This window comes from Vicugna pacos, chromosome 3 (genome assembly GCF_048564905.1).
Source record: "Vicugna pacos chromosome 3, VicPac4, whole genome shotgun sequence".
In the NCBI taxonomy this organism is placed as follows: Eukaryota; Metazoa; Chordata; class Mammalia; order Artiodactyla; family Camelidae; genus Vicugna; species Vicugna pacos.
In genome coordinates this window covers 43,877,332-43,904,468 of record NC_132989.1, presented here as the reverse complement: position 1 = coordinate 43,904,468, position 27,137 = coordinate 43,877,332, and the positions used below count along the sequence as shown (strand labels likewise).

Sequence of the window (27,137 nt, the reverse complement as noted above, 5' to 3'; positions counted from 1 at the left end):
CCTCCTCCCCAACGGCTCCGGGAGCCCTTCCTGCAGACTCCCCGGGTCTGCCAGCACCGCCGCGGAGCCTGCGGGGCCAGTCCCCAGCCTGCATCACGGGCTGCCCGCCAGGTTCTTCCCTCACCTGCCAACTGCTGAGTCTCCTCGCATGTTCCCTCTGTCTGTGCCAGTGCCTACAGTTAGGTTTCAGTTAAAGATAAAAGCGCCTCCCTCTGTGGCTAGAGTAAGAGTCAGAGGACCTTTGGCGGCCAGAAATAACCCTGTTTGGTGGAGTGGGAAGATCTGTAACTGAAAGCCAGGTGTGTGCTGGGGCGTGGGGTTTGGGTTTTCATGGCAACGGTATCAAGAGCAGCATTGTCTGCCGACTTGTGCTCCAGGTGCGCGCTCGTGAGGGCCTGTGCTGCTGAGAGGAAAAAGACGGGAGGGAGGCCACCGTTCTGGGCATCCCAGAAAGCTCTGTGGATGCACTGCTGTATAGGGGACAGATGGAACATGTAGTGTTGAATCTGTACTTTCTCATCTGTGTGGAGCCTATGAAAGTGTTCCTTTTAGCCTCATTACCTAGACAGAACATATACATTCTTTTTTAACTGATGCCCCAGCAAATTTGAATTAGAAACTAGACAGAACAGGACATGCATGGATGGTAGAGGTTCCAAAATAGCTTGGATTAGCAGGTTTATAGTTCTTAGAGTTTCTAAGTTATCTTTTGGGAATGTGAGGAAAGCTGGAGACTTGAGAAGAGTATGTCTGTGCGTGTAACATAAAAATTCAGAGCTGAAGGCCACATGAAGCACATTCACACACCCAGGCAGAGCGCTGCTGCTTTACCAGTTTCCCACATTTGCACAATAGTAAGAATCACCTGGGGCAGTCTTTTTACTTGAAATGTAATGGACATACAACATTGCATTAGTTTTAGGTATACAACATGATTCAATAGTTGTATATATTAGAGAAATCACTGCCACAGTAAGTCAAGTTAAACGTGTCACCATCAGTACTTCACAAAAAAATTTTTTGAGAACTTTTAAGATCTCCTTTCTTAGCAACTTTCAAATATGCAATATAGTAATATTAACTAGAGTCAGCATGCTGTACATTACATCCCCAGGATTGATTTTATAACTGGAAGTTTGTACCTTTGACCCCAACTCACCCACCCCACCCCTACCTCTGGTAAACACCAGTCTGGTCTCTGTATCTATGAGCTTGCTTTTTGCTTTTTTGGTTTTTTAGATTCCATGTGTATTTGTCTTGCTCTGACTTAGTTCACTTAGCATAATGCCCTCACAGTCCATCTGGGTTGTTGCAAATGGCACTTCATTACTTTTATAGCTGAATAATATTCCATTGTATATATTACCGTATCTTTATCCATTTTTCCACTGATGGACACTTGGGTTGTTTCCGTATCTTGGCTACTGAATAATGCTGCAGTGAACGTGGGGGTGAAGGTGTCTTTTTGAGATGGAGATTCCATTTTCTTCAGATAACTACCTAGAGGTGGAATTGCTGAATTGTATAGTAGTTTTATTTTTTGAGGACCCCCCCTTTTGTTTTCCATAGTAACTGTTACCGGTTTACATTCCCACTAACAGTGCACGAGGGTTCCCTTTTCTTCACATCCTCACCAGTACTTGTTATTTCTTGTGTTTTTGACAATAACCATTCTGACAGGTGTGATTCTCTCTCGCTGTGGTTTTGATTTGCATTTCCTTTATGATTAGTGATGTTAAGCGTATTTTCATGTGCTTGTTGTCCATCTGTAAGTCTTCTTTGGGGAAGTGTCTATTTAGATGTTTGCATTTTTAATTTTTTTTTTTTTTTTTGCTATTGAGGTGTATAGATTCTTTGTATATTTTGGACTTTAACCCCTTATTAGACACATAATTTGCAGGCATTTCCTCCTAGTTAGCAGGTTGCCCTTTCATTTTGTTGATGTTGTCCTTGGATGTGCAGAAGAATTTCAGTTTGCTATAGTCCCATTTCTGTTTTTGCATTTGTTGCCTTTGCATTTGTTGTCAGATTCAAGAGAAAAATCATGACCGAGATCAATGTCCAGTTGCTTACTGCCTGTTTTCTTATGGGAGTTTGATGGTTTCAGGTCTTACCAAGACTTTAATCCATTTTATGAGTTAAATTTTGTGTATGGGGTAAGACAGTGACCCACTTTCCTTCTCGTGCATGTGGCTGTCCAGTTCACCTAAGCCCATGTATCAGAGACTGTCCTTCCCCCAGTGTATATTCTTGGCTCCTTTGTCATAAACTGACCACATATGCTTGGGTTTATTTCTGGGCTCTTTATTCGTTTCCATTGATTATGTACCTGTTTTTTGGTTTGGGTTTTTTTTTTTTCCAATACCATACTGTTTTCATTACCTGGAACACTTCTTCATCCTATAGTTCCTGGGTCTTAACTCAGACCTACTGAATCAGAATCCAGGGACACCCCCGAGACCAGTACTGTGAACACGTACCTGACCCCGGAGGCTGCGTGCTGCGGGAGACAGAGACTTGAGAGTTGTTACTTTGCGGAGGTTTAGTGTTTGTTTCGGTTCAGACGAGGGATGCTGGAGGCATGACTTTCACTGTAGGTGCCTGCCTCACTCATTTTAGGTTTAAGTTTGAGGTTTAGCCTTGTCTCTTTATCTTTAAATAAATCAGCATCACGGTTCTACCCCAGAATTTGGAGAGCAGTTCACCCCCATCTCCCTTCCTGAGGCCTAGGGGGCTTCTAGGGCCAGTTCTCAGCTCCCTGCAGTGGCTTCCCACCCTCAGACCTGTCCCCATCTCCCGTCACCCTAGCCAGGGTCTGTGAGGGCCTCCCTTCGTTGCTGCATTGTCCTCCCTCGGGGCCTGCCAGGTCCAGGAAGTTCCCTCCAGTCCCAGGGGCCGGGGGCCTGGGGAAGGAAGCCCTTTGTTTTGTGGGGGCTAGGGTTTCCATTCTGCTGCTTCGGGTTGGGGCAGGGCTGTGGTTGTAAGCAGGGGAAGTGGTATTGTTCTGGGCAGTTTTATGTTGTGTATTTGAGTTAATGATTAGATTTAAAATTCTCTTCCTAATTTGCTTCTTTGCCTTTGCCCTAGTCATCCACTTTAGAATAAAAGGTAAAAGAAAACAGTAACAAAATGTAGAACAAATAACCCTTCTCTATTATTTTTAGCCAGAGGGAAGGGGAAAAACACCTTTCATGCTCCTCTAACTCTCCTTTGGCTGACAGAGCTGGAAGGCTGAGGATGGGCTGGGTGGGAGGGAGCGCGCCACCCTCCCAAGGCGCTGTTCTCACTTGTGGTAGGAAATGGTGCCACTCTCAGGTTCTAGTAGGAAATGCCACCTGATCTGACGAGATGTCTGGGTGGCTGCTAGGGCCCAGCAGCAATGCACATTCCTGGACAAACAGGGGACACCTGCTGGAAGGCCCTGCGGTGAGTAGACTCCTGCCCCCTTAAGGCTGTTGGGAGGGTCACTGGGTGGTATGCTCATTTAAAAAGCTCTTTCCCCAGCATTCCCACCCACAAAAGCAGGCCTGGATTTTTGTGTTGCTCTTCCTTCCTTCATGAATGAATGTGGAAAGCTGTGGAGTTGCACCTAGAGTAGCTAGAGGCAGAAATGTCAAAGAATCGATATTTGAACAGCCAGGAGGGGAGAACCAGGGCTGAAGCACTGAGCACCTGTGAGTCCTCCCCGAGGTCACCTCCCTGCAGCCTTCCTACAGGAAGCACAACGGAGACCCCGCCCCGCTCTACAGAAGCACACATAATTACATGCATTTCAGACAAGGCAGACGTGAGCGAAGTAGAAAATGAAAGCCCCTGTCCTCCTCCTCCTGGGAGTTCAGCACTGTGGAGGGGGGTGGAGCGTTCACATCTTTGGTTGTTCTTGCAAATGTGACAACCAACAGAACCCACCCTTGGCACATGACAGTAGAGCAGGTAGCCTTCCTTGCCAGTGCATGTCAGTCTGCATTTTTTTTTTTTTTTTGAGCAGCACAGGGCATCTCAATAGAACCAATAGAACCAGTCCCCTGACTTTTTCCCATTCTCAGCTGTTAGAACCAGTGCTGAAGTGAATCCCGCTGTAACCTCATGGACACTTAGGAACCTCCACTCATACTGTTTCTGTAAGAAAGATTTCTAGAAGGTAAGGTAAGTTGCTTAGGATGTGTTCGTATTTTATTTTGTACTGCCAAGTTGCCTTCCAGAACGATTGTGCTAATTTACATTCCTCACACACTCATGAGTTGTTTCTAGAGGAATTTTTTCCATAAATCCTGGTTTCTCAGTGTGCTCTAAGGAATCACCTTCAGTGAGTTGTTCTGAGCTGTTTTAACAGCTGTTGTCACTGTGAAGCTGTCCCTCAGGCGTGGCGCTCGGCACTGCGGATGTTAAGGAACAAACCAAATAAAGTCCTTGCCACCTTGGCGCCTACCTGCCGGGGGTCTCGCAGGTCTCGGCAGGCTACCGAGTGTGCCTCATGTGACAGTGCAGAGTGACACTGCTGTGATGGAACCTCGGGAGGGAGAAGACTGGTCACTGACCTCCCCCTGCCTGGCCCTGTGCTCTTGTGGGAATGAGAGGAAGGCAGTAAGCTGACAGGACACCAGAAGCCTCTGGTACTGACTGCTCAGGTGGCTTGGGTCGCCATAGTAGTGAAGACCCAATGGAACTTGAAGCCAAGAGGGGAAGAGGGGGGCGTCGGATGAAAGTGCTAGTCTAACTTAAGTACTTCACAGGTGATTAGGACCTTAACCAGTTCAACTCCTACCACTGCCCCCTTTTGTATTTTGCAAAGTAGGATTGTGTTTATTCACTGAGCAGGCCCTTGTCCCAGGTAGGTGCCTACCTAGACCAGAGGTTTCTGTTCTCGACACCCAGAGTGGTTCAGGAGACGCCTGGCACACTTGGAAAAGGGCCTGGAGGCTGGGACGGGGTTTTGCTGTCAGGCTACACTCTGCTTGCTGAGCATTTGAAACTTCAACATTACCTGGAAGACTACAACTTCCTGTCTTGTTCCTTTGCAACGCACACTTAGCTCTCTAGAGCCGTTACCACTAAAGGAAGCAGGCTCCAGGGGCCTCAGGCATGCGGCGGTGAGGGGCTTGGGCGCTACGGGGGCAGCCCTTGTGCCCTCCAGTCTCTTCCCTCTGTCCTCCTGCCTTTGAACTTGGCCAGCCAGACCTCCCTCCTCTGCTACCACGTCGCAGGCAGGAGCCATCTCCACCATCAGCTCAGGTTGCTCACAGCACGCTTCCTCTCTCTTTGATACAGAGAAAAGAAGTTAAAGGCCAGAGTTCAAGAGCTGGTGAGTGCCTTGGAAAGACTCACCAAGAGCAGTGAAATCCGACACCAGCAATCAGCAGAGTTCGTCAATGACCTAAAGCGCGCCAACAGGTAAGATCCTTCTGTTTGTAATCCCCCCTGGTTCTCGGGCTCACACCAGGGAGAGCGTTCCCATGAATGCTGAGGGCCAGCTGTAGAGAATGGTGGGTCCTCATCTGCCTCCCTCAGAGCCTGCTCTCCCCTAGGGCATCTCCCAGCATCCACAGAAACCTAAGGAAGGCTCGGTAAGGACGAGTGCTTAGGTAAAGTGTGTCTGGGAAGGCAGCAGACTCTGCCCCCTCTTTACACTTCATATAGTAAACGTTCTGAGAAATCATACTGTGCTTAATTTAAGCCCGTGTTTTCCAAACAAAATTGGCTGCAGAACTTTCTATTTGAGCAACATTCACAGATTGAGTGGAACACTTTAGGGAGGAGTGCTCTAAGACAGCAGCCTCAAACTTTTTGGGCTAAATGACCCCTTTACACTCATAAAAAATTGAGGACTTCAAAGAGTTGTGTTCTTTTAAATCATTTATCTATTGATAAATCTCATTTGAGAAACTAAAACAAATTTTTGAAGCTTTTATTCACTTAAAAAAATTCACTACATGTAATACAAATGGCATTTATGTTTAAAAATTACTTTCCAAAAATAATTGGAAGAATGGTACTGTTTTTACAGTTTTGCAAATCTCTAATGGCTGGCTTAATGTAAGACAGCTAGACTCATGTCCACTTCAACAGGTAGTAATATGTATCAATATGCTGTTTTGAAATACATTCAGTAAACCTAGCTTCCGGTAGTTCTATAGTTAAAAAATAAAGAACCTCACAGATCTCCCCGAGAGGGTTTTGGGACTCCTGGGGGTCACCTCTCAGACCACACTTTGAGAACCGGACAGTACATGGAAGGGACCTGGGGTGCTGTTCTGGACCAGACCGGGACCGGACTTCCTAGCTCTAGGCTCAGCCCCCGCCCTCTTCCCACCCCAGGAGGGACAGGTCCCAGAGGCCTGTGTCCAGCAGGCAGCATTAGCTCAGGACCCGTGTGCCCTGAGTCCCCTCAGCCCAGAGCACGGAGGGAAGCCGTCAGTGCCACTCTGCCCTCAGCCAAGGTGAGGTCACAGACTCCTGCAGCCAGACCTGCCCGTACTGCAGCCACAGAACCACACACGGACGCGCTGTTCGTGTCTCCATGTAGACTCCTCGAGTTCAGCTTTTCTGCTTGTCTATTGGGTGCAGCTAGTCTGGAGGACTGGTGTAAGCCCCTCCCACCCTGCAGGTGGCAAGCCTCTAGCAGTCAGGCTGGATTAATCACGGTTAAGTCAATACCTGAACGGCCCTGAATGTTGAAACTATCTGATTGCAAATTCTTCCTGAAGAGGCCGAGTGACCTGTTTCTTCAGAGTGGTACTTACGGGTCCAGGCTGCCCAGTGGACTGGGCAGTGGGTACTCAGTGCTACTCAGGAGAAATCTTCATTCTCACTTCCCTCTGTTCCCACATAGCAACCTGGTGGCTGCCTACGAGAAAGCCAAGAAGAAGCATCAAAACAAACTAAAGAAGTTGGAGTCTCAGATGATGGCTATGGTGGAGAGACACGAGACCCAAGTGAGGATGCTCAAGCAAAGAATCGCTCTCCTGGAGGAGGAGAACTCAAGGCCACACACCAATGAAACGTCACTGTAATCGGCACTCAGGCTCCAAGGTTCTGCCCGTGGAAGCGTAACTCTAGCAGGGCACTGAGGTCAGAGGACCTGTTGGGAGAATGAGAAGAGGGAAGGTTGGCAGGTAGGTCAGCACTTGGACAACTGAGTGCCCTGGACTCAGCTCCGGGGTGAGGGGCCCTAGGGACACCACGTGGACTGTCTCTAGCGGACCCTGCTCCTCCCGTCCCGGCGGTGGACAGCGTGGGAACGGCCACGTGCGCCGGGCTCCGCGGGCCTCGCTTCTGCTCTCAGCACTGGCTGTCACTCTCCCCCCTCTTCTGTTCTGGAGGTGGTGCTGCGGTGGGATAATCCACAGCAGATGTTTTCTTAAAGATTTCTCATTCCTTTTCCCTCTTTTTGGTGGGCAGCAACCTTCTCACTGGCATCCCCAGCTTCTCTTTCCTGACCTGGGGTGGGGGCGGTGGTCAAGGCTCAGCATCGAGCAGAACTGCCCATTTGTTTAGTGGAACCAGGCTTTGGTTTTTCAGGTCTCACGTGTCAACTCAAGATACAGGCTGTCACTCAGGGCTGTTAGCTATAGCCCCAGAAACGCTGAAGCTACAGGCAGAGCAGTGGGGCCTGAACAGCTCTGGACAGGAGAATGGAAGTTCCTCACCTCTCCTCATGGAGGCAGGGCTGGGAAGGGAGCTCTCTTCTGACTGGGATTTCCTCCTCCCCTGGTGGAGCTTTTTAAGAGCCAAGGCTTGGCACAGGGAGAATCCTGTTGATACCTGTAAGGGACCTAGACTGTCGTCTGGTGGTTCTTCCAGAGCAGAGGTGCATTAGCCCTCTCCTGCACCCCAGGGCACTACACAGCCACTGTGCTACATGGATCAGAGCTCGTCCACGTGAGCTGTGGACCTGCTTCTGTCTGTCTAAGGGCAAGAGGCAGGAGCTGACTAGATCATGTTTTGCAGGCTGAACCCACCTATTTAAAAGATTGCTCCTGCAGCACCAGTTTGCGACTTCACTCCTGCTGTTACAAAGGGCAGGGGTCGAAGGAATGGTCATTGAGGCCTCCTTTTTTTATCCCCCCGAGACATGGGGACGGTTGGCAGATGGTGCTTAAACAGGTGACATCTCAAGCAGTGCTGACAGGACTGGGCAGGACCGAAGTACCTGAATTCTTTCAGGAAGGTCTTCCACCTTAAGTTCATTATTCCTTTTTTAATCTTTCCTGTTTCACTTTTCACTTTGTTCTTCCCTTCTTACGTCATTGCTCTACCTTGACAGATAGATTTCAAAGGACTACTTACCATTCATTCTGTAGCACCTGAAGACCACCCGAAGTCCTCTAGGAGAAACGGGGCCCAGTGTCACATCTCGGCTTATGATCAGGTCCCTACTTTCACGTCCCCGTGTCCGTGAGGTAAAGATCTGTCCTCAGCCTTCTACCCGAGGCAGGAAGGGCACTCTAGCCCCGACCTTAGAAGGCAGAGCAGTTCTATCCGCAAAGCAACCACCCTTTTTGCTCCGGCCAGCAGGGAGGCTGCCCCCATCTTCTCCCCCTCCCCCAAAACTCAACTGGTATCAGTGTGAAAGGGCCGGCTTTCGCGTGCTTTGATCACTGTCAAAGTACCCACTGGCTTGTCTGTTATAAATCTACTGGACTTTATCCCAAGAGTAAAAATAGACTTAATATTTTGGCTGAAAAGTGTGTGCAAAAAAAAAGGTTTAACAGATGAGATCAGTTTTCCCAGGGAAAACGTCCTCCCCGAGCAAACCAGGCTGTGCAGAGTAGGGATCCGTTCATGGCCTTCTCTTGTGTGGCTGAACAGGCATCAAAACAATCGGACAGTTTTCATTTTCACCCCCACTGAAAAGCATAGCTGGCGCAGGAGTAAAATCTTGTCTGCTGACCTCTGTCTACTCCTCTTCCTCTTGCTGCAAGTGAAAACAAGCCGCTCTCCTAGCGTCATGGAACTTCTCCAGACCTGGGAGGGCTCGGCTCCTCCATTAGGACCCTAGTATTACTGATCCTGCTTGGCCTCATTTTGAGTTTATACTTCAACATAATACTTTTTCAGATAGGTGGTGGTTGGGTGAAAACTATTTCCCAGGCAAAACTGTTACTTTCATAAATGTGTAGAATAAAAGCTATTCAATACAGTTCATTTCCTTTCATTGTATTTTTCACATATTCCCTAACTGTCCTTGCTGAAGGGGAACCAACAGGCACTTGGTTATTATGCTAACCGCGGGGCTTACTAAAACCACGTCGGTTAAATAAATGATTGCAGGTGCCTGGATCATTTTCCTTTTTCCTAACCTGAATGTTCTTTCTAAATAGGAGCTGGTTATATTAACATCTTGCATCAGAGGTAAACAGTGATCCTGATTATAACTCGTACAAGGTTAACTGTTTCAATCGTTCCCCCAGGTGGCTACCCCTTTTAGGCAGTTACCTTCACCGTTCAGAGTTCAATCTTTGGCTTCTAGAGAAATGAGCATGAGAACCCATTTCACAGTTCCCTTGGAGTATAATCTCCCACTATGGAACTGAGGCAAAAATCTCAACATAAGAGAGACTTCTGTCTGTAGCTGGAGTGCCATCAACACGTGGGCCCACCAACTGGATGTGATGTTCTGCCCAATCTCATGAGCAGAGCACCAGCTACCAAACTGCCACGGACGTGTAGGCGGTAAGATTCCCAGTAAGATTCCCCCTTGAAAGTAACACTGGAAGTTATTTATGAAGAAGTATCTTATGTGATCAGACAGCGAGGATTTATCGTGCCCTCCCGACCTCACGCGTGCGCTAGATGTATCCTGGTTGCCAATGCAGGTACTCACCTGTTTCATGTTCACGTTGGCACTTCGGGATCCTGAAGTTAATATCCACGTTGCCTGAAACTGGAATGTTAGGATAATAAAAAAGTAAGTGCCAGTTAAACATAATTGCTTAATTCTCCTTTGAGATGATGCATAGACTTCTTACCAAGTCTTCCTCTGCGCCTACAGCGATACTTCACAGGGACCTTAGACAACCGGACGTGCTCCTACTCCAGGGAGGCAGTCCCAACTAGAGCCAGTAAGGCTTTCTTTAAGGATGAGAACAGTAAAATCTGAAATTACTGCAAAGTTTGTTGCTCCCAGCCGTATACAAATTACATTATTTTAAATGAAAAAATGCTTCAGTTTACCCATCTGGGCCAGACTGCCTATGTCACTGGCATGAATTGTTCCCTATCCTGCAGTTATTTTTTAAATTCTATCAAGTATTTTAACTCAAAGCTTTAAACTATTTGCTAATGCAGAGCTGGGAGTATATCCCATCCATCAAACTATATAAAGTGAAAAGATCGTGCTAAGTTTACAGCTACACGTATTTCTAGATGCAACTAATAGCTTTAATTAGTTTTTAGAGATCAAAGGGGGGAGAATTCTGATGAAATTTCTGAACTGAATTTAATTAGGGTACATCACATAGGATTGTAAAGGTTGTGTTTTCTTTTTAGGGGGGTGGGAAGGAGCATCAGTAACTTTTTTTTTCGTGTAACTTTTTTTTTCCTGTATTGACAGTTTTGTAAAAACACTAAAAATTATGAAAAAATCACAGCAATTATTTTCCTATTTCTCCAATGAAATGGCCTATTTGACGAGAAATGATACTACCTTTCAGTGAGGCTTGCTGGGCACTACTTTGTAGACGCATCACTAGCTACCAAACACAAATTATGCCTTTGCTGCACACACTGACTGATAAGCTGGGCTGAAGTTAGCTCTGAACCTGTCTCGTTCTGAAGTTACTGTCTAACTACATCTGAGTTCACTAATAGATGTACGTATACCTTAGGCTGCCAAGCACCGAGTTTTTAGAACTGCCTCCAGAATTATCAGTGAGTATAATGCTGGCTTTAGCCTCCATAGCATCGCTGAGCCTTCAGTGGCTGTTAAAATACTAAAGTGGAAAAGGGTACAAGTTGAATAGCAGCTGTTCACGCATTCCTGTTTTGCTAATTCTTGTGCAGAGAAAGACAGTCTCACGTACAGACAACTGTTACATTGTTGGTGAAGGGTTAGATTGTCTAGATATGGCATCTGAGTGTGATTCTGCTGGAGTCAAGGCAGCTACAGAATCACTCATCATCTCAAGTGTCAGCTCAGCAGGACAGAGCAAGCTGGAGACAAAATTCCCTGACACTAATGACCTGCTTAGTTATTCTGGCTCTAGAGTTCACCTTTGCACTTTTTTGCAAATCTAATCCATGTGGAAAAGGTTCTGTTTGTAGAACGCATAGTATTCACTTATAGTGCTCCCATCAGGACGGCCAAGCAAGTGGGTGCCCCTGATAATCTGCTTCTCTTTGAACCCAGTGCAAATAGGGTGAAACATGTTCACTTCTTTTCTATTCCTAATAAGTTTTTAGATATATTGTCAAGACTTAATTTACTTTGCATGAGACTTTAGTTTCCTATTTGAAAATGTGCCATTTTTAAGCCACCTGAATGTACTGTCAGTTATTGAAGCACATGTGACTAAGTTGGCATTTGTCAGTATTGTTCTACTGTCTGTATTAAAATCTCATTTTTAAGTTGCCACTTAACACTGTACTATACCTTGTAATTTGTTTTTAGATTCTTCACTTATATGCATTCAGTATTTCCAGATGCCTTTAGTTTTAGCTGCTGTAAAATAGCTTGGTGTTATTTGATATAGAATTGTTAAAAAAAAAAAACTCCATTTATTTATACAGAGACATTTATAATATTTTACAAACATTCTTATATTCTGAATAAATATTTCTAATTCTATTATGTGCTTTAACTGTGTTCATTAAGGATAGAACTGTCCTTCTGTAATATTTTTAACATTTAATGTCAAACATCACAGATTTCATATTTATATCAAGAGCCCTAGTCAAAGCAGGGGACTACAAGACCAACTGCATTTGGTCAAAACGGCCAAAGAAACGTCATTTACCACCAATTTCTGCTGAGATGCCTTTTCAAATTTGGTAAGAATGGGGAGTTATCTATTGAAGGATCTGCATCTTTTTTTCTTTTTAAAAAATTACTGAAAGGAGGAATATAATCACCCACTGGCAGCGTCATCCACGACTGTAAAGAAGGCTGGCGCGCAGCCATACGAGATGTCTGTAGGAGACTCTTACTGCAGTGCTGGCAGGTCTCATTATCAAAGCCAAGTACCTTTCACAGTAGGCGTGTAACACCTCGGTTACTCTGTTCTTACAATTTTAAATAAAACTGGTATATAGCTGAGGTCTCCAGTGGAGAATATATTCCTTTCACCCTTGAGATCCTAGGACTGTCAAGTACTCTACTCAGAAAACCTAGTTCTAATACAAATTTAACAATTACTGAATTTTAATGAAGCTAATTAACCCATACTATATAATCTGGCTTTTTTAAAAAGCAACAATTAAACTATACATTGAGATGGAGAATACATACCAGTTACTTCTGCAGAGACACTCTATTTCTTCCTATCACATATAAACATACCTTTATTTCGTACTTGTCATTTTTTATTGGTCCAAAGAGATACAACCAAAATGTGGGCAACCTGAAACCTACAAGTATCAGTAGCAGAACCAGGTTAAGGTAGTAATTAAAACTGCCCAAGCAGCAGAATTTATTTATTGCACTATAAACAATCTAAATTTAACACGATGTTTTTACAGAAAGCCAATATTTGAACAATCAACCATAAAAATGTTTTAAAATACAAAGGAAACCTTCCATCATTCAAAGTGTATTTTGTAAGATAAAAGGTTTTTCATTTCTCAAATGGTGTTATTTATATTTACAGCAAAAGAGCTTTCAAAAAGAGCGTAACTGTTAAGACATAGGACTTTGTTCGTTTTCTCAGAGGAGAGTACAGCTGGCATTTCGTGTGGACTTTAGAAGTGCAGCAATCCTGCACACATTTAAACTCCTGATACCTAAATATGAGTCACTGGAAGTCTTTTGTGATAGATATCCAGTAAGTGAAAATCAGTCCTTACTCTTTCTTAACACTGACAGAAACAGAAAGCTCCTATTCAGTCAGAATGTAATAAATCCAGAAACATAATAATTACCGCTTCCAAGGTATCAATTCCTATAAAGACAAGATGCACCCAACAAGTGTTTTGGGGTTCCTTTTCTGCTCTTTCTAAATGTTTGACAATTAATCAAAACAAGCACCAAGAATTTCATTACTAGCATAGACAGAATCACTCCAAAGGTTTACTTACAAAATCTTTCTCTAAACATTAAAATGCCCCAGAAGGTAAAGTAATAAAATGCTGCCATAATTAAAGCAAAACTTAAATTTTAAATCATTTCATGTAAGACAAATTATTACTGAATAAAGTTTATAAACCTACTTATCACATTTACTCTGAAGTCCCAGTTTTCTCAATGGAATAGCATATGTTTGAGTGAAAGAAATCATTTCACCAATTTTTCCTGCCAGATTTTGTAGATGCCTAATAAAATAATTTAACATGACTCAGTATAAATACCTTCACCTTTTTCAGACTAAAACCTACTCCCAAGAATATTGTTTTAAGACTATATATTTTCCATGAACATTATCTAGTCTCCACAGCATTAAAGACACTTCAAATCTTGTTTTGGAAATAGGCAAGGCATAAAAAGAAATTTATTCTTATTCCCCTTCCCATCAAAACTAAACTGCAGGCCCTTATTTTGGTGGTCAGATGAAGGACAATCTTACATAAGATGATTTCACTTAAGTCAGTTAAGTACATGAAGCATAATTCCATCTGATTAATCAGTTTATTCTGAGTAAGACTGTTAAATTTTCATTAAAGCCAACAGGTAATTAAAAATCTGAGCTGTATGAGTCAATACTTAAGACAAATTTCTAATAAGATGATTTCAAAAACAATTATAATAAAATATATTGTGTATATATACACACAAATATGTATATATGCAAAATAGTCTGTGGTTTTATCTTCCTTTCCTATTTGTTACTGAAGAAAAACAGTTGGTAATATTTATAAAACGGAAGTCAGGTTAGCCGTCTCCTGTCCTAACTTTGAAATGAAAAAAAAAAATGTAAAACTAAATAGTCAGTTCCTTGGACTCCGCATTTGAAACTAAAAGGGACTTGTGCAAGATCCAGACACCTAAAATGACCAGTAGAGACAGCAGTGCCCTAGGACAGTAGTGAAATGCACAAAGAAACTCCTGCAGGATGTCTTCTGTGCTTTCTACCAGTGCGTATCGTATGTGTGAGACATGAAGGGGCCAAGTCCACTGCTACTCATTTGTTCCAAGAGTTAACGTATCTAACCAACCAAAGTGCTAAGGAACAGTTACCACCTTGTCAATTTCTTTCACAGCTGAGAAACTCTTGCTTTCATTTGCTATCATCCATAGTCTACTGTTAAATACAACCAAAACATAGTAAGCAAAGATACCATTTTACAAATAACTGGCTAATTTCTGAAAGCTTCAGAAATGACTAACAATGTAGATTTGTGCCCAAAATGTTTCACACCACACTTTGCAGCTATAGGTTGTTTTAAAAGCTCAGCTTCAATGTAGTAGATTAAATCAAAATATTACATCCTACCCCAAAAAGCCCAGAACCTAAGAATGTTAACTAAGACCTCTCAAAGATTAAGGACCAGCAGAACACTGCCCATTCTGCCTTGGAAACTTACACAGAAGTTTTCTTTGTTCCCAAACCAATGTGACAGCTACCTGCATGAGACACTAAAATAGCACAGGTGTCCACCCTCCTAACTGCTTGTGGCTCAAAAGTCAAAGTCAAGATATGATCACTGCTTGCAAACTCCCACTGTGGCAGATTCACCACAGGGATGTATCACAAATAAAAAGAAAAATTCTTCTACAGAAAGAAAAAGACATGGGGGCACAGGCTGACAAGGCAGACTCGAAGGCCTCTTCCTGACCAGTCATTCCAAGAAAAAGGATTAAGAAACAGCAGGTCTTCAAGTATTACTTACCAGGTACAGGCCCATCACCAAAACAACACCCAAACACCAAAACAGCAGCAAATACATGTTAGGGCCTCATTCTTCCACTGGCCTGAAGGACTAAAGGCTACTAAGAGGAGGTCCATGTGAGACAAAGTTACAAACACAGGCAACTGACTTTGGCATTCGGTCCCTTTCCCCAGAGCACACGTGACCAACACTACAGGCCTGGTGCAAGCACCTTGTTAATTCAACTCCCCTTAGATTGTGCTTTCACGCTGCTACCCACAGCTACGCTATCCCCTCTGCTAACTACAGAAGACCCGAGACAAGTGGAATCTCTTTATTGGTGATTTCATAAATCTGGGAACCCAGAAAAAAGTCAATTATGAATGTTTCTCAAGATAAAACTTGCCTAGTTTTTTGTTCACACTTCTTTGTGCCTTATGTTAAGGTCTGGGCAACAAAGCTGGTGGGAGCCAGCCTTTCAAGTCCACCCCTAGGCAGCGGAGGCAGCTTTACTCTGTTCCCAAGCTACAGGGCATTATTTCAATACTACTGTGTCCCAAGGAAACTAGACAGAAAGGACCACCATGAGGACAAATGTATCGCTATCGTGTGAAGTGACTGACACACAGTTGATTGCAGCTGTGTGCTCTGGGCTGTGCTCCATTAAGAAAGCAGTGTACTTCAGTGGCTGGAGCTGTAAAACACCATGAGCACAGGAAGGACCTGACTCCCAAACACTGATCTTTAAAGTCAGAAAACCTGGCAACCATACTTAGGAAAAAAATGATACCCAGAGCCAGAAAATGCTTGGTAATGGCCACAGATGCGAGATTCTGCTGGGGCTGGGCAGTGAGCAACTTGCAGCCTCGTGCACCGTACAGCACTCAAGAACTGATTTATCTTCTAAAGTCTCTCCCTTGTGCTTGCTCTGCCCAGCAACTACAGCCATCTTCTCCCTTCAGGGCACTTTTCTATAATAACAAACCTGTGTTTTTGAGACCGCAATCTAGAACTTTACTTTGAAAGCAAGAGACAGCTATACTGTCCATTTGCAATCTGCCATCTTTATGACAGAGGACAAGCTTCAAGAGTAACTCAATTTTAAGAAGAAAAAGATGCTGAGAAGGCCCATCATAATCTCATTTGTAGAATTTCTGTCAACTATACAAATGCATTTTAAAATCTTAAGTCTAAGGACAGAATACAAAATAAGGAACTCTAAGTAGGCTTTACCAAACTAGCAGGACTATGGTTTAACAAAATTGTTATTTTACTAACACCTGTTTACCTAAAGACAGGTACTTTTAAGCATAAAGGATATTATTACCTTTAAACAAAACAAGAGTTTGTCTTGCTTATCATTAATCTAAAGTTATAACAATACACATGAGCCCCTTCCCCAGGCTAGAAAATAACCCAAGTCAAAATTACTAGGTAACACTTATTTTTCTTCAATCAGAAAAATGTAAATGAATCTGACCTTTTAACTATGATTAATATGCAAAGAAAATACTGCCTCAGAATACAAAGACACAATAGATGTCAATCAAAACAAAGTCTCAGCGGGTAGAGTAAGGTCCACTGGTACAAAAATAAAGATTAAAAGCCAAGGGGTATTGTTATAGTTAGAAAAATAGCTAGGCAAAAAGTCTAGTTTTTTAACTGACTTTGCTCCTTACTGTTAAGTTAACTGTCAGAAACAAACTAACCAAAAAAAGTGAGGGAATAGGTAATGAAATGCTTTGAATTTTTGAAATGCATATATGCAGTCAGACCTGAACTTTTCTAAAAAGACAACTATAATATATTAAGTTTTATATAAGAGTTTAATCCTTGTGAAAGGATGTGTTTCACTTAGATTTGAGTTGTTTGATATTAACACACAAATTACTAAAGACTTAAAAATACCAACCCAATCTCATAGCATAAAATTACTTTTGCTAAATTTTGCTATACATCTACATTATCTGTACTTACTAATTGATACTTAATAGAAAAATAAGGCTATCCAAATTTCAAAGCAGCAAGCAGTGACCACCATTCCCTTAGAGCATAGAAACCTCACCTTTATATGTTACCATGAAAATCCAACTTAATTCTCAAACATCTTCAATCAAATTCCACCCAGGCTAAAAGAGCTCTATTAGATTCTCAGACTCCTCCAAATGCTCATGTCTCAGGAGAGCATCACTGTTTGAAATACTAAAACCATTCATTTGTTATTAACAAAAATTTGTGAGAGCATGTAAACCATACCCTTACCTTCTGGATCACATTGGTTAAGCACAAAAACAATTCATTGAACACCTTATAAATCATTACAGTTATACACAAAAGCACCTAGGCAATTTTAAAAAATACAAGATTCACAGTGCACTGAACCTTGGAACATATAAGGTTGGACCATAAGAACATTTAAAAAGTGGATTCAAAGGCATATTTCTCAAAGACATGAAACATAATGAACCCAACAACTACTTTCCTCATCTAGCTTCTTAAATTGCAGCACACAGAAGTAAAGTATTGCATATTCAGCACACTCCTTTATCATCTGATTTCTTCAAACCATGCTAAAATTTCTCAATGGAGAAATCTAGTTCTGTGCTAAGCATGGCCTTTCTCAAGGTAACCTCAACACTGAGAAACTAACACACAGGTTCGAGGGATAAGTACAGCAGATGTCCGTACAACAGGTACATCCAACTTACACATTTTCTGCATAGTTAAGTCACATCACAAACATAAACTTCAACTCATATCTTTTAACATTTTTTTAAATCTCAAACTGTCAAGAGAGCTAAAAGCCCCAAGTTACCAAAGTCCCATCCCACTCATACCCTTATTGGTTCCACAGTGCATTAAATGAAGCAGCACAACAGCAATAATATTTAACCATAGGTAAACCACCGTCATCGGAAAGAGAGAATTTGTTGGATCTTGAAAAGGCCCAAACACCATGAGAAGCCAAACTTCTGGTAACTGATTCTAATCTCTTTTGCTTTAGTACCGAGAGCTGAAAAATCCAACTCGAGGCACCAGAAAGACTGACCAAAGCACTCACTTTCTCTTTTTAAGTAAGAAAACAAAACAAAACATGTAAAATCACTAAAAATTAAATGGTTTCCAGATGGCAGTAAACGAGTGAAAATGATGTACCCGCCAGGCAAACTAAGTTTTCACTCCCTTAACGATTTAACAAAAATCTGGAATGCTGGGACCAACTATAAATATGGCTCAAGGAGACCCAAGCAAAGCAGCTGTACTTTTGTAAAGAACAGTTAAGAGCTTCCAAACGCAATCATATAATGAATCTTTAAAAACGTCACAGAAGGATTCACAAATTTGTCACATTAAAAGATATAGGATGGTGAATAACCTCATTCTAAACACTCTGCTATAACTGAATTATCTTGCCTAGCACCAAGAGGGTGACACTTTTATTAATAAATAGAATTTCTCCTTTAAAATCAAGCCATTTAAAAGCTAAAGCAAAGTAATACCAAGTGAATTCTTACAATAGCACTTCTTTTGAAAGTCCCACTGGGTTAAATAGAACCCCTTTTAAATAGGCTATCTATACAGAATAAAGATTTCTACAATAAAATTTACAAGTAGAGATATACTGTGTGGATACCACATGTTAAAAAGAGATTTTTAAAACCCACATGACAGATGCACACGCACGCATATGCTCACACACTCTCCCCCTGCAACAGAAAACACCTTCAGTGAGGTCACAAGCAGCCCCAACACTACAGCCCCCTGAAAGCCCTGGTGATTGTCCTCAATTATATAGCTAAAATCCTTCTTAAAATGGGTACTGCCATCATTATTTGGATTTCAGAATCCTGAAGGAGCAAAATACATTCCTAGGAGTCAGTTACACATGTTACTTCCATGTTCTGATCCTCCCCCTAGTGAAATGCTTCAATGTACTTGGGTAAACTGCATCCCCTTCCCTTTTTGCTCCATCATCCAGGGGCTTCAGCATGCTAATGGAAGTGTGTCAGTCTCTGCTACTACTGCAAATTGGAACCTAATATAACATCCGTTTCCAGAGAGCAACACTGAGACGCGATGTAAAACCCAATAATGTCAGTATTCCATACATATTTACACAACTGTAATACAGAATAAAGTTTCACAAGAACAAAATCATCGCATGATACCGAGCGGCTGGTGGCAGGATGGTGCAGATGTGACCAAAGCCATTTCGGGGTCCCAGCCCCCGTGTTCTCTCCCCACTGCCCTCTCTCCGCAGCCTCACAGGTTCACTGCACACAGCGTAATTAAAAATTAGAGCAACTCCCACTCAAACCAACTCAGTCCCTGTCCAAGCTGAGGACTTTGTCCTTTAATGAAGTGCTAAGAGTTCATTTTGAACACGAACATGATATAGCAGATGCTGCCTCAAAATAAAACCTTCCAAGAAAGCCACAAGCAGGGGAGGAGAGAACCAAGTGGTTAGAAGCAGAGAAATGTGCAAAATGCCACCAAAGCAGATGACCTGCAATCTTGACTTCCGTGACATTTCAACTCTTGTATTCATTTAATAATTGTGTATTCTAAGTTTCTTTTAAATTTGTCAATATAAGGAAACTAACATTACAATCACTGTAAGGGGTAGATGGAGCATTCCTATTAACTTGTCTACTTAATGATGACTCAAATACTATTTTCTTGACCAAAATATAAAATAAAAACTACAGTCACACAGAAAACAAAATGCCCTCATAAAAAGCAACTTAAATTTGTTAGCCAAACACTGAAAAGGTACTTCTGTGTAAAAAGTTCTATTTACAGTGCAAATTCATGTTTCTACTCTCTCTTCTGCACACACAGAGGACAATCTCTACAGAAACATCATTGCCTCCCTGCATTTCTTTAAAACACCTGAGAAAGGTAAGGCTCAAAGAGACACCCACTCAAATGCAACAGGTCTCTTATCTTGGGACTTCCACAACATGTGCTGCTATCAGAGGTCCAAGATTTTCATTATAGCATTATGGTCAAACTTGAAACTCAAAAAGGCTCTGGATGAAAAGGGGAACTTGCAATGTCCATTACACGCCACAGCCTGGCCCTCGGCATGTTCTAGCAACTGGTCTTCACCGGAGCACGGTAAGTCACATACGGCATCTGTTTAAAAAACAAATTACAGCTCAGTAACTTAGCAATCAAATCCTGCCCTTCACCTTTTGTCATGAAGGAATTCATGTGCAGTATCTATCTATTTATGCCCCCACACTCTAAAGCTAACCTACTAAGCAGAACCACCGAGATACTTCCTTTCCCTGAGCTGGTCCTCAACTGAATTTCTTATTATTACGACTTATTCCACACAAACACTCAAAAGCTTCATCTCAGCCTTTAAGACCCTTACTACTCACTTGTTTTCAAAATTGGGCATATCTTTGTTTACCTCCTATATTCGTATTTTATGCCAACATATTGTGACCTTCTTGACAGATTTCAATATATAATATTATAAAGATTATTACAATGTAAGATTTGAAAAGATTCTAACTCTAGAAAAATAAAGCCAGAGGTTACCAGATCTTCAGGGAATAAATCAACTAAAGAAAAATCCAAATTTTCAAAGTAACAGTACAACAAAACTCCAACTTAGCAGTTTTTATTTTTTATTTTATTTTATTTTTTAAAGTAGAAGGGGGACCAGATGAGGAAAAGTAGGTTTGGAACAGACACCAAGAGGCTGAGGCAGAAAGAAAGTCTGATATGAGGTCTCCCAGGGCTAGAATCCTTTTATACTTCCTTCTCAAGACAACTCAGAATCCTATGCATCCATATCACACCCAGCGAGGCTGGATGGATGTTATAGTGTGCCTTCTTTAATGTTCCTGGACATAGGGCTTTTTAGAGATTTTGTGGAATAACTGATTTCTGAACTTACGTTAATTAAACTATCAGCTTATCATGTCCACAGAACCGAAGGTGGCCAGAAGACTTCTACCCCCATAACTCAGTAATAGTTCCAACTGCTTCTTAGTTAACCTTAATTTTCCAAAATAGGGTTAAAGTACCTCTTTTAAAATAGCTTCTATCTTGCTTAAATCATAGGCAGTAATACAAGAAAAAATTATTATAATGCTTCTCAATTCTTAAAGAGTTTTCCATATGAAAGCCTTAAATACAGCTGGTAAATGCATGCTTATCTGCTGCATAGTAATTTCATACAATTCGAAAAGGCATCTAAGAAAAAAATCAGTCTACTGCACTTCCAAATAACGTCTATTACATCAGTTTGACCAAAGAGCCTCCTCATTCCCCAGCATTACTTTCCAAGTCAGATCACACACCTACTCTTCCTGAGGATGGAGAAGTCCCAACTGTCATTTTAATGAAGGCTATGCTTAGTACCACCTTAACAAGATGGTCAGTATCTCCACGAAGGAAGAAATGTTCCCCTTCTGAAATCAGCACTCCCCTTGCGTACATGTGACAATGAAGTTTCCTCACCATTAAAATACTTGGTTCTACTCTCCCTCTAACCCTCAAGCAATTGTTTTACAATATTCATGCACAGCACCAGGGCTTGACATTCACAAAAGAAACAGCACGTTGAAAGTGCGAATAATTTCATCTTTATCATTTAAGTAAGTTCATTTTAGCCAGTTTCATATTTAGAGAACTTGACCACATATATGAACGCTCGCTCGCTCTCTCCAGGCTGTATTCAACTCTTTCAGCTTACCTATCACAGTTATCACAACCACCAAAACCAAGGTTACTTCAAGACCAAACCAAATCCCCACCAGGCAGAGATTTTTTTAAAAGAAAGTGACTTGCCTGTTTCAAAAGTATCCTGAAGTTTTCGTGGATGAAGTTTTTTTTCACATTTCTATTAAAAATAACACAAACACATAACATACCACCTCCAGTAACTTCACTTCTTTATAAATGAGAAGATACATTATCAGATTTCTTAGAAAGAAAATTAAACCAGGAATACAGTCACCATCCCCATTCTCCCACTGGTGTTTTTAAATTTTTTTTTAAGCCTAAAACAATTTTTAGTTCTTGATTACACACATAATATAGGAACATCAGAAAAAAGAAAATTATTCATTGCACTTCTCAACCCAGAGATAATTACTATTAACAATACAGTCCATCTTTCCAGCTTTTTTCTATGAAGATACATGGGACTATTTTCACTAATTATTTAACAATTAAAAAGAATTATTCAATACATACTACTATTCTATAACCTACTTTTTAAATGTAATATACTATGACCATTTTCCTTTTTCAATAAACCAATCTACGACATTGCTTTTCATGACTGCATGGTAGTCTATGGCATACATCTGTGGCACTGCATTTACTATTATCTTCTTGGATATTTAGATTGCTTCCATGTTTTCATAATTAAGAGTAAGGGGTGAATATTCTTTAAAGTTCTCTTCTAGGGAAACAAGGTAGGAACTTTTTCAGGCTTTCAACATAACCACAAAGCTGCACCAATTTGTAATTTTTAAGTGTTGCCAATGCACTCAACAATACATAACTGGCCATCTTTTCATCTTTGCCAATCTGACAGGGAAAAGTGGAGTGCAATTTTAATTTACCTTCCTTGGTTACATATTTTTACATTTATCAGACACTTTTATTTCTTCCTTAAAAGCTATTCATATACTTGTCCTCCACCATCAACTTTCTTTTAAAAACTTTTATAAAATCTATTCAAGTTCTTCTTGACTAATGAGTCATTTGCGATGTTCCCCCCCTAAAAAAACAATACACAAAGATTTTGATTGGTACTGAATTAAATCTATATATTACTTTGAAGAGAATTAACATTTGTATAATATTGTTATTTTAATCTGTCCAGCTTTTGTTCGGGACAGATTTGAATCATATTAAAAGCCTTTGACCATCTATTAAGACTCTCTTCTTTGTTCCTGTCACGAATCTTAACTGTAAACTGATCTTTAACGTGTGTTCACTAGCAAAATCAGCACACCCCAAATTCAACAGCACCTAGGGAATGCAGGTAAAACACTTTTGCTAAAAACCTGAGATTACTATTATCATCCACTGTTAAAGAAAAATAAGTGAAGCTACAATAAGAAAATTCAACATACTAACAGCAGGAATTACAGAAAAGATAAGCAAGGAGACTATTAGTTATGAGTTACTTTCTGGAGCACAGACTAAACGAACAGAAGTAAATGCCTTAAAATGCTCACAGGTATTTGTCTCTCAGCTTTGTCTAATGACTATGGCACTGCCTGTGAGTACTTTTAGTCTTCTAAATTCCATCAACTTGAAGGAAAAAAAAATAAACTGATGTTCTTCCAAACTTTTAACTTCATTAGAATACAGACGGTTTAGAAAAATATAGACAGAAAACCAGGTTTAACTATATAGTTTTCATAGTATTAAAATAAATTAAATATCCACATAAAGCAAAGATTAGATGCGCAACTGAATCAATGTTATATTGAGAGTAAGCAAAGAGTTTCTTAGTGAGTGAATAGTGCACACAGAGCAAAAGGTTCACAAAAATCCTGTCAATTTATCAATTCAGCATGCCTTGCCCTGCTCTTAAAAAGCATGACCTGTCTTTCTAGCATGAGCTGTAACTCTTACCATCAGGGGATTCTGCTGCTTGGCCGGTTGGCTGTGGACCCCATTTGTTCTTTTCTTTTGATTAGGTGAGTCTTGATACTGTTTTCTGCCATTTCCTCTCATACTTTGATTCTGTTTTTTGCAATAAAAAGAAATGAAATATAAACCCACAGCATAATATAACAAGGTAAAAGAATATACCCCATGAATACGTTTAGCTGGTTGAATCAAGAGTTCAGCAAAGCCCCTGAAAATCTTCTTACAACACTGGAGACCCACTATCAATACATTTTCTCATAGAAGACAAGCATCACAAAGCAAGATTTCTCTGAAGATATAAAATAACAAATACGACGGTCCCTAGAAATCTTTCCACACCTCTTGCCTTATCCCATTTCTGCTCACAAACTATTTACAAAGCATGAGGAGTTAAAGAATGGGAGTAAGGAGAGGAACAACTCTGAAAACCTTATGCGACTGAAGAAAGCCTCTCTGTCAGAGAAGGATGAGGCACACTGACCACAGTTCTTAGAGCAGCAAATAGGCAGCAGATGTTATCACTGGGTACGCTGAAATCTGCTTTAAATTAGTAATAAACAAATGAGGATTTCTAAATTAATCATCTTTTATACAAAATAGATTGGTGTTTTTAAAATCTGGGCCATTATTCCTAAATTCAGACCTAAAACCTAAACATGCAATAGTTGACATCTTGCTGTTGTACTGCTTTAACATGAGTTAATTCTTAGAAAAAAAATTCAAAGTTTAACTTAAAACACAAAGCTTTAAAACACTAATTTGGCCTTAGAGGTCCTGAAAAGACAGCTATTTAAGAAGACTGAATGAAATATTGTTTTAAAATATATAAATACACATTTATTTAGGTATATTGTATCTATCTACAGAAAAAAATTAGGCAGTTCCTAAAATAGCTTGAAAAGAATAATCTAACTTAAAGAATGAATGGCAAGGGAAATACGGCTTTTAGAGACTATTGTTACCACGAACTTTTAATTCCATTTCATTCCATTCTCCCTTATATTTATTTTTTATTGTGGTTCAATATACGTAAAATGTACCACTTCAACCACTTTTAAACATACAATTCAATGGTCATAAGTATAGTCACAATGTGTATTATCACCACTAGAATCCATCCCCAGAACTTTTTCATCATCCAAACAGAAACTTTGTACCCATTAAATAATTCCATATTCCCTCCTGTACCTCAGCCCTGGTAACCTCAAGTTAATTTCTGTCTCTATAAATGTCTATACTAAGCACCTCATGTAAGTGGAAAAAAAGAATTTGTCCTTCATTTTGTGGCTTATTTCACTCAGCATATGTCTAAGGTTCATCCATGTTGTAGCATGTATGTACCACAATTTCATTCCTTTTTAAGGCTGAATAATATTCCATTGTAAGTATATTTTGTTTATCCATTAATCTGCTGACAGACATGTGGTTTGTTTCTACCTTTTAGCTATTATAAATAATGCTACTACGAACACTGGTATACAAGTTATCTTTCAGTCCCCACTTACAATTCTGTACACAAAAGACCTATATATGCAATATACCTCAAAGTGGAATTGCTGGGTCACGTGGTAATCCATGTTTAACATTTGAGGAACCATCAGATTTTTCCCAGACAGCTGCACCACTTTACATTCCCCCCAGAAATGCAAGAGGGTTCCAATTTTAGCACATTCTTGCCAACACTTATTATTTTCCATTTTTTAACTAGAGCCACACTAATAGGTAAGAATCTTATTGTGGTTTGCATTTTACTAATGATGTTGAGCATCTTTTCAAGTGCTTATTGGCCACTTGTATATATTCTTTAAAGAAACGTCTACTCATATCATTTACCCAGTTTTAAATTCATTGGATATGTCATCTGCAAATTCTTTCATTCCATGGGTTGTCTTTTCATTTGTTTGACAGTGACCTCTGATGCATTCAAGTTTCTAATTTTGAGAAAGCCAGTACATTTTTAAAAGAATGAAAATAAAAAGGAACAGTGACACTCAAATAGAGAGCTAAGACAATAAAGACAGGTAATACCAAGGATGAGTAAGGATATGGAACAACTGGAACTCTCATATATCTTGCTGGGGATATAAATTACTTGAGAATACTGTTTGTAGTAAGTATATACTCAGCACAGGCCTATCCAGTGTTCCAACACTTCTACCCAATCTTGTACACCAAAAGAACTATGTATGTTCATCAAAAGACATGTACAGAAGTATTCATAGCAGTATGATTTGTAAAAGCCCCAAAGTAGAAACAACCAACATGTCCACTAAGAGTAGACTGGATAAACTGTGATATAATCATATGTCAGAATACAACATAGTAATGAATCTTTCACTAGTAGCATATACACCAAAAATCAGATGTTAATACTATTATTATACCGGATTTATACCAAAGCTGTAAAGCTTTAAGAGTCTCAGCCCTGCTTCAAACCACAAATCAGGAGCACAGGAGCCTTTGATTAACAATTCAGAGCCTGTAACTGTCAATCAGCAATTCCTCAACTCAAACATTTCAGTCAAATGATCTAAAATTGTGAAAATCTTTAAATGTGTATTACTCACCTTTGCTTTTAAAAGGTCAGACATTTCAGAATGATTATTATACGGTTTTTGCTGCAGTGGTTGCCTGTGCTTTACCCACTGGTCACCAGGAGAACCTTCAGGAAATAACTGCTGACTGTGGCGGAATTTGGTTCGACTACACCAAGATTTAAAAAATAAAAATCAGATGAGAAAATGTTCACTAACAGTTCTTCTAACACCTTGATCGTTTATCTTACAGACTGTAAATTTTACTTTCTTATTTACTATCTCCCTCCCCTGAAGGCAGGGGATTCTTGTCAGTTTTATCTATCACTTAATCCCCAGTGCCGAGCATTCCGTATTTCTTGAATGAATTAAAAATCTGTTATTTTTAACCCCAAACTTTTCTAAATTATCCAGACCACCTCCCTATAAGTGACTGTACTTTCAAAAATCACAAGAAAATAATTCTTTCTAAATTTAGTTGAAACAAATATAACTGGATCTTTCTTCTTAATAGGACAGACAACTCAATTCTTTACTAGGATGTAAACTCAAAACTACACTGGTCAGCCGAAGAGGATTTAAAAAATTAAGCCATAGTGTACAGCAAAAAATTCATGGGCCCAAAATAATGAAAGAGCAACTTATATAAAGATCCACTTTCAAATTCTTACGCAAAACAATTCAACCGTAAAAGTAGTTTTTCCTAAAAATAAACCCTATTCTATAGCACCACATCCATGTATAACACAGTTCAGAGGCACTAATCCCAAGATCCACATTAAGATTGTTTCTGAATATTCCAGAATTCTTCCCCTTTCCATTTAAAAACTAATAAAACTGCAGGCTCTCTTTCTTTAGACAAAATTCAGATAATTCCTCCCACACATCATCAGACATTAGTCTATATGCTAAAAACAGACACTATACCCTCCCCGAAGAAACCTGCAATTTGGTTAGAGAAGTTGCTTTATGACCTCCTTACTCCACTCTCCCGGACCACAAACCCTAGGA

At 40.6% G+C, this 27,137-nt stretch overlaps 2 protein-coding genes across 12 annotated transcripts in view; one reads left to right on the top strand and one right to left on the bottom strand.

The window, feature by feature from the left end:
* The window catches only part of MCC (MCC regulator of WNT signaling pathway), a 386,214-nt gene extending 377,075 nt beyond the window's left edge, over positions 1 to 9,139 (top strand). For all 4 annotated transcript variants that reach the window (XM_031673172.2, XM_072958216.1, XM_006203973.4 and 1 more), the window contains 2 exons: positions 5,269 to 5,391; positions 6,830 to 9,139. In XM_031673172.2, coding sequence (XP_031529032.2) covers positions 5,269 to 5,391; positions 6,830 to 7,010 — 304 coding nt within the window. In that variant the 3' untranslated portion in view covers positions 7,011 to 9,139. The remainder of the gene's footprint in view (positions 1 to 5,268; positions 5,392 to 6,829) is intronic.
* Positions 5,890 to 27,137, bottom strand: part of DCP2 (decapping mRNA 2) — a 54,528-nt gene continuing 33,280 nt past the window's right edge. Inside the window, exons 8-15 of one of the 8 annotated variants that reach the window (XM_072958246.1) lie at positions 26,160 to 26,295; positions 23,575 to 23,685; positions 21,769 to 21,820; positions 19,884 to 20,097; positions 12,497 to 12,564; positions 9,969 to 11,659; positions 9,824 to 9,883; positions 5,890 to 8,324 (exon numbers count right to left, since the gene is read on the bottom strand). In XM_072958246.1, coding sequence (XP_072814347.1) covers positions 19,934 to 20,097; positions 21,769 to 21,820; positions 23,575 to 23,685; positions 26,160 to 26,295 — 463 coding nt within the window. In that variant the 3' untranslated portion in view covers positions 5,890 to 8,324; positions 9,824 to 9,883; positions 9,969 to 11,659; positions 12,497 to 12,564; positions 19,884 to 19,933. Of the gene's footprint in view, positions 8,325 to 9,823; positions 9,884 to 9,968; positions 20,098 to 21,768; positions 21,821 to 23,574; positions 23,686 to 26,159; positions 26,296 to 27,137 lie in introns of all 8 variants that reach the window. The other 7 variants (XM_072958250.1, XM_072958241.1, XM_072958245.1 and 4 more) reach the window with 7 other exon arrangements.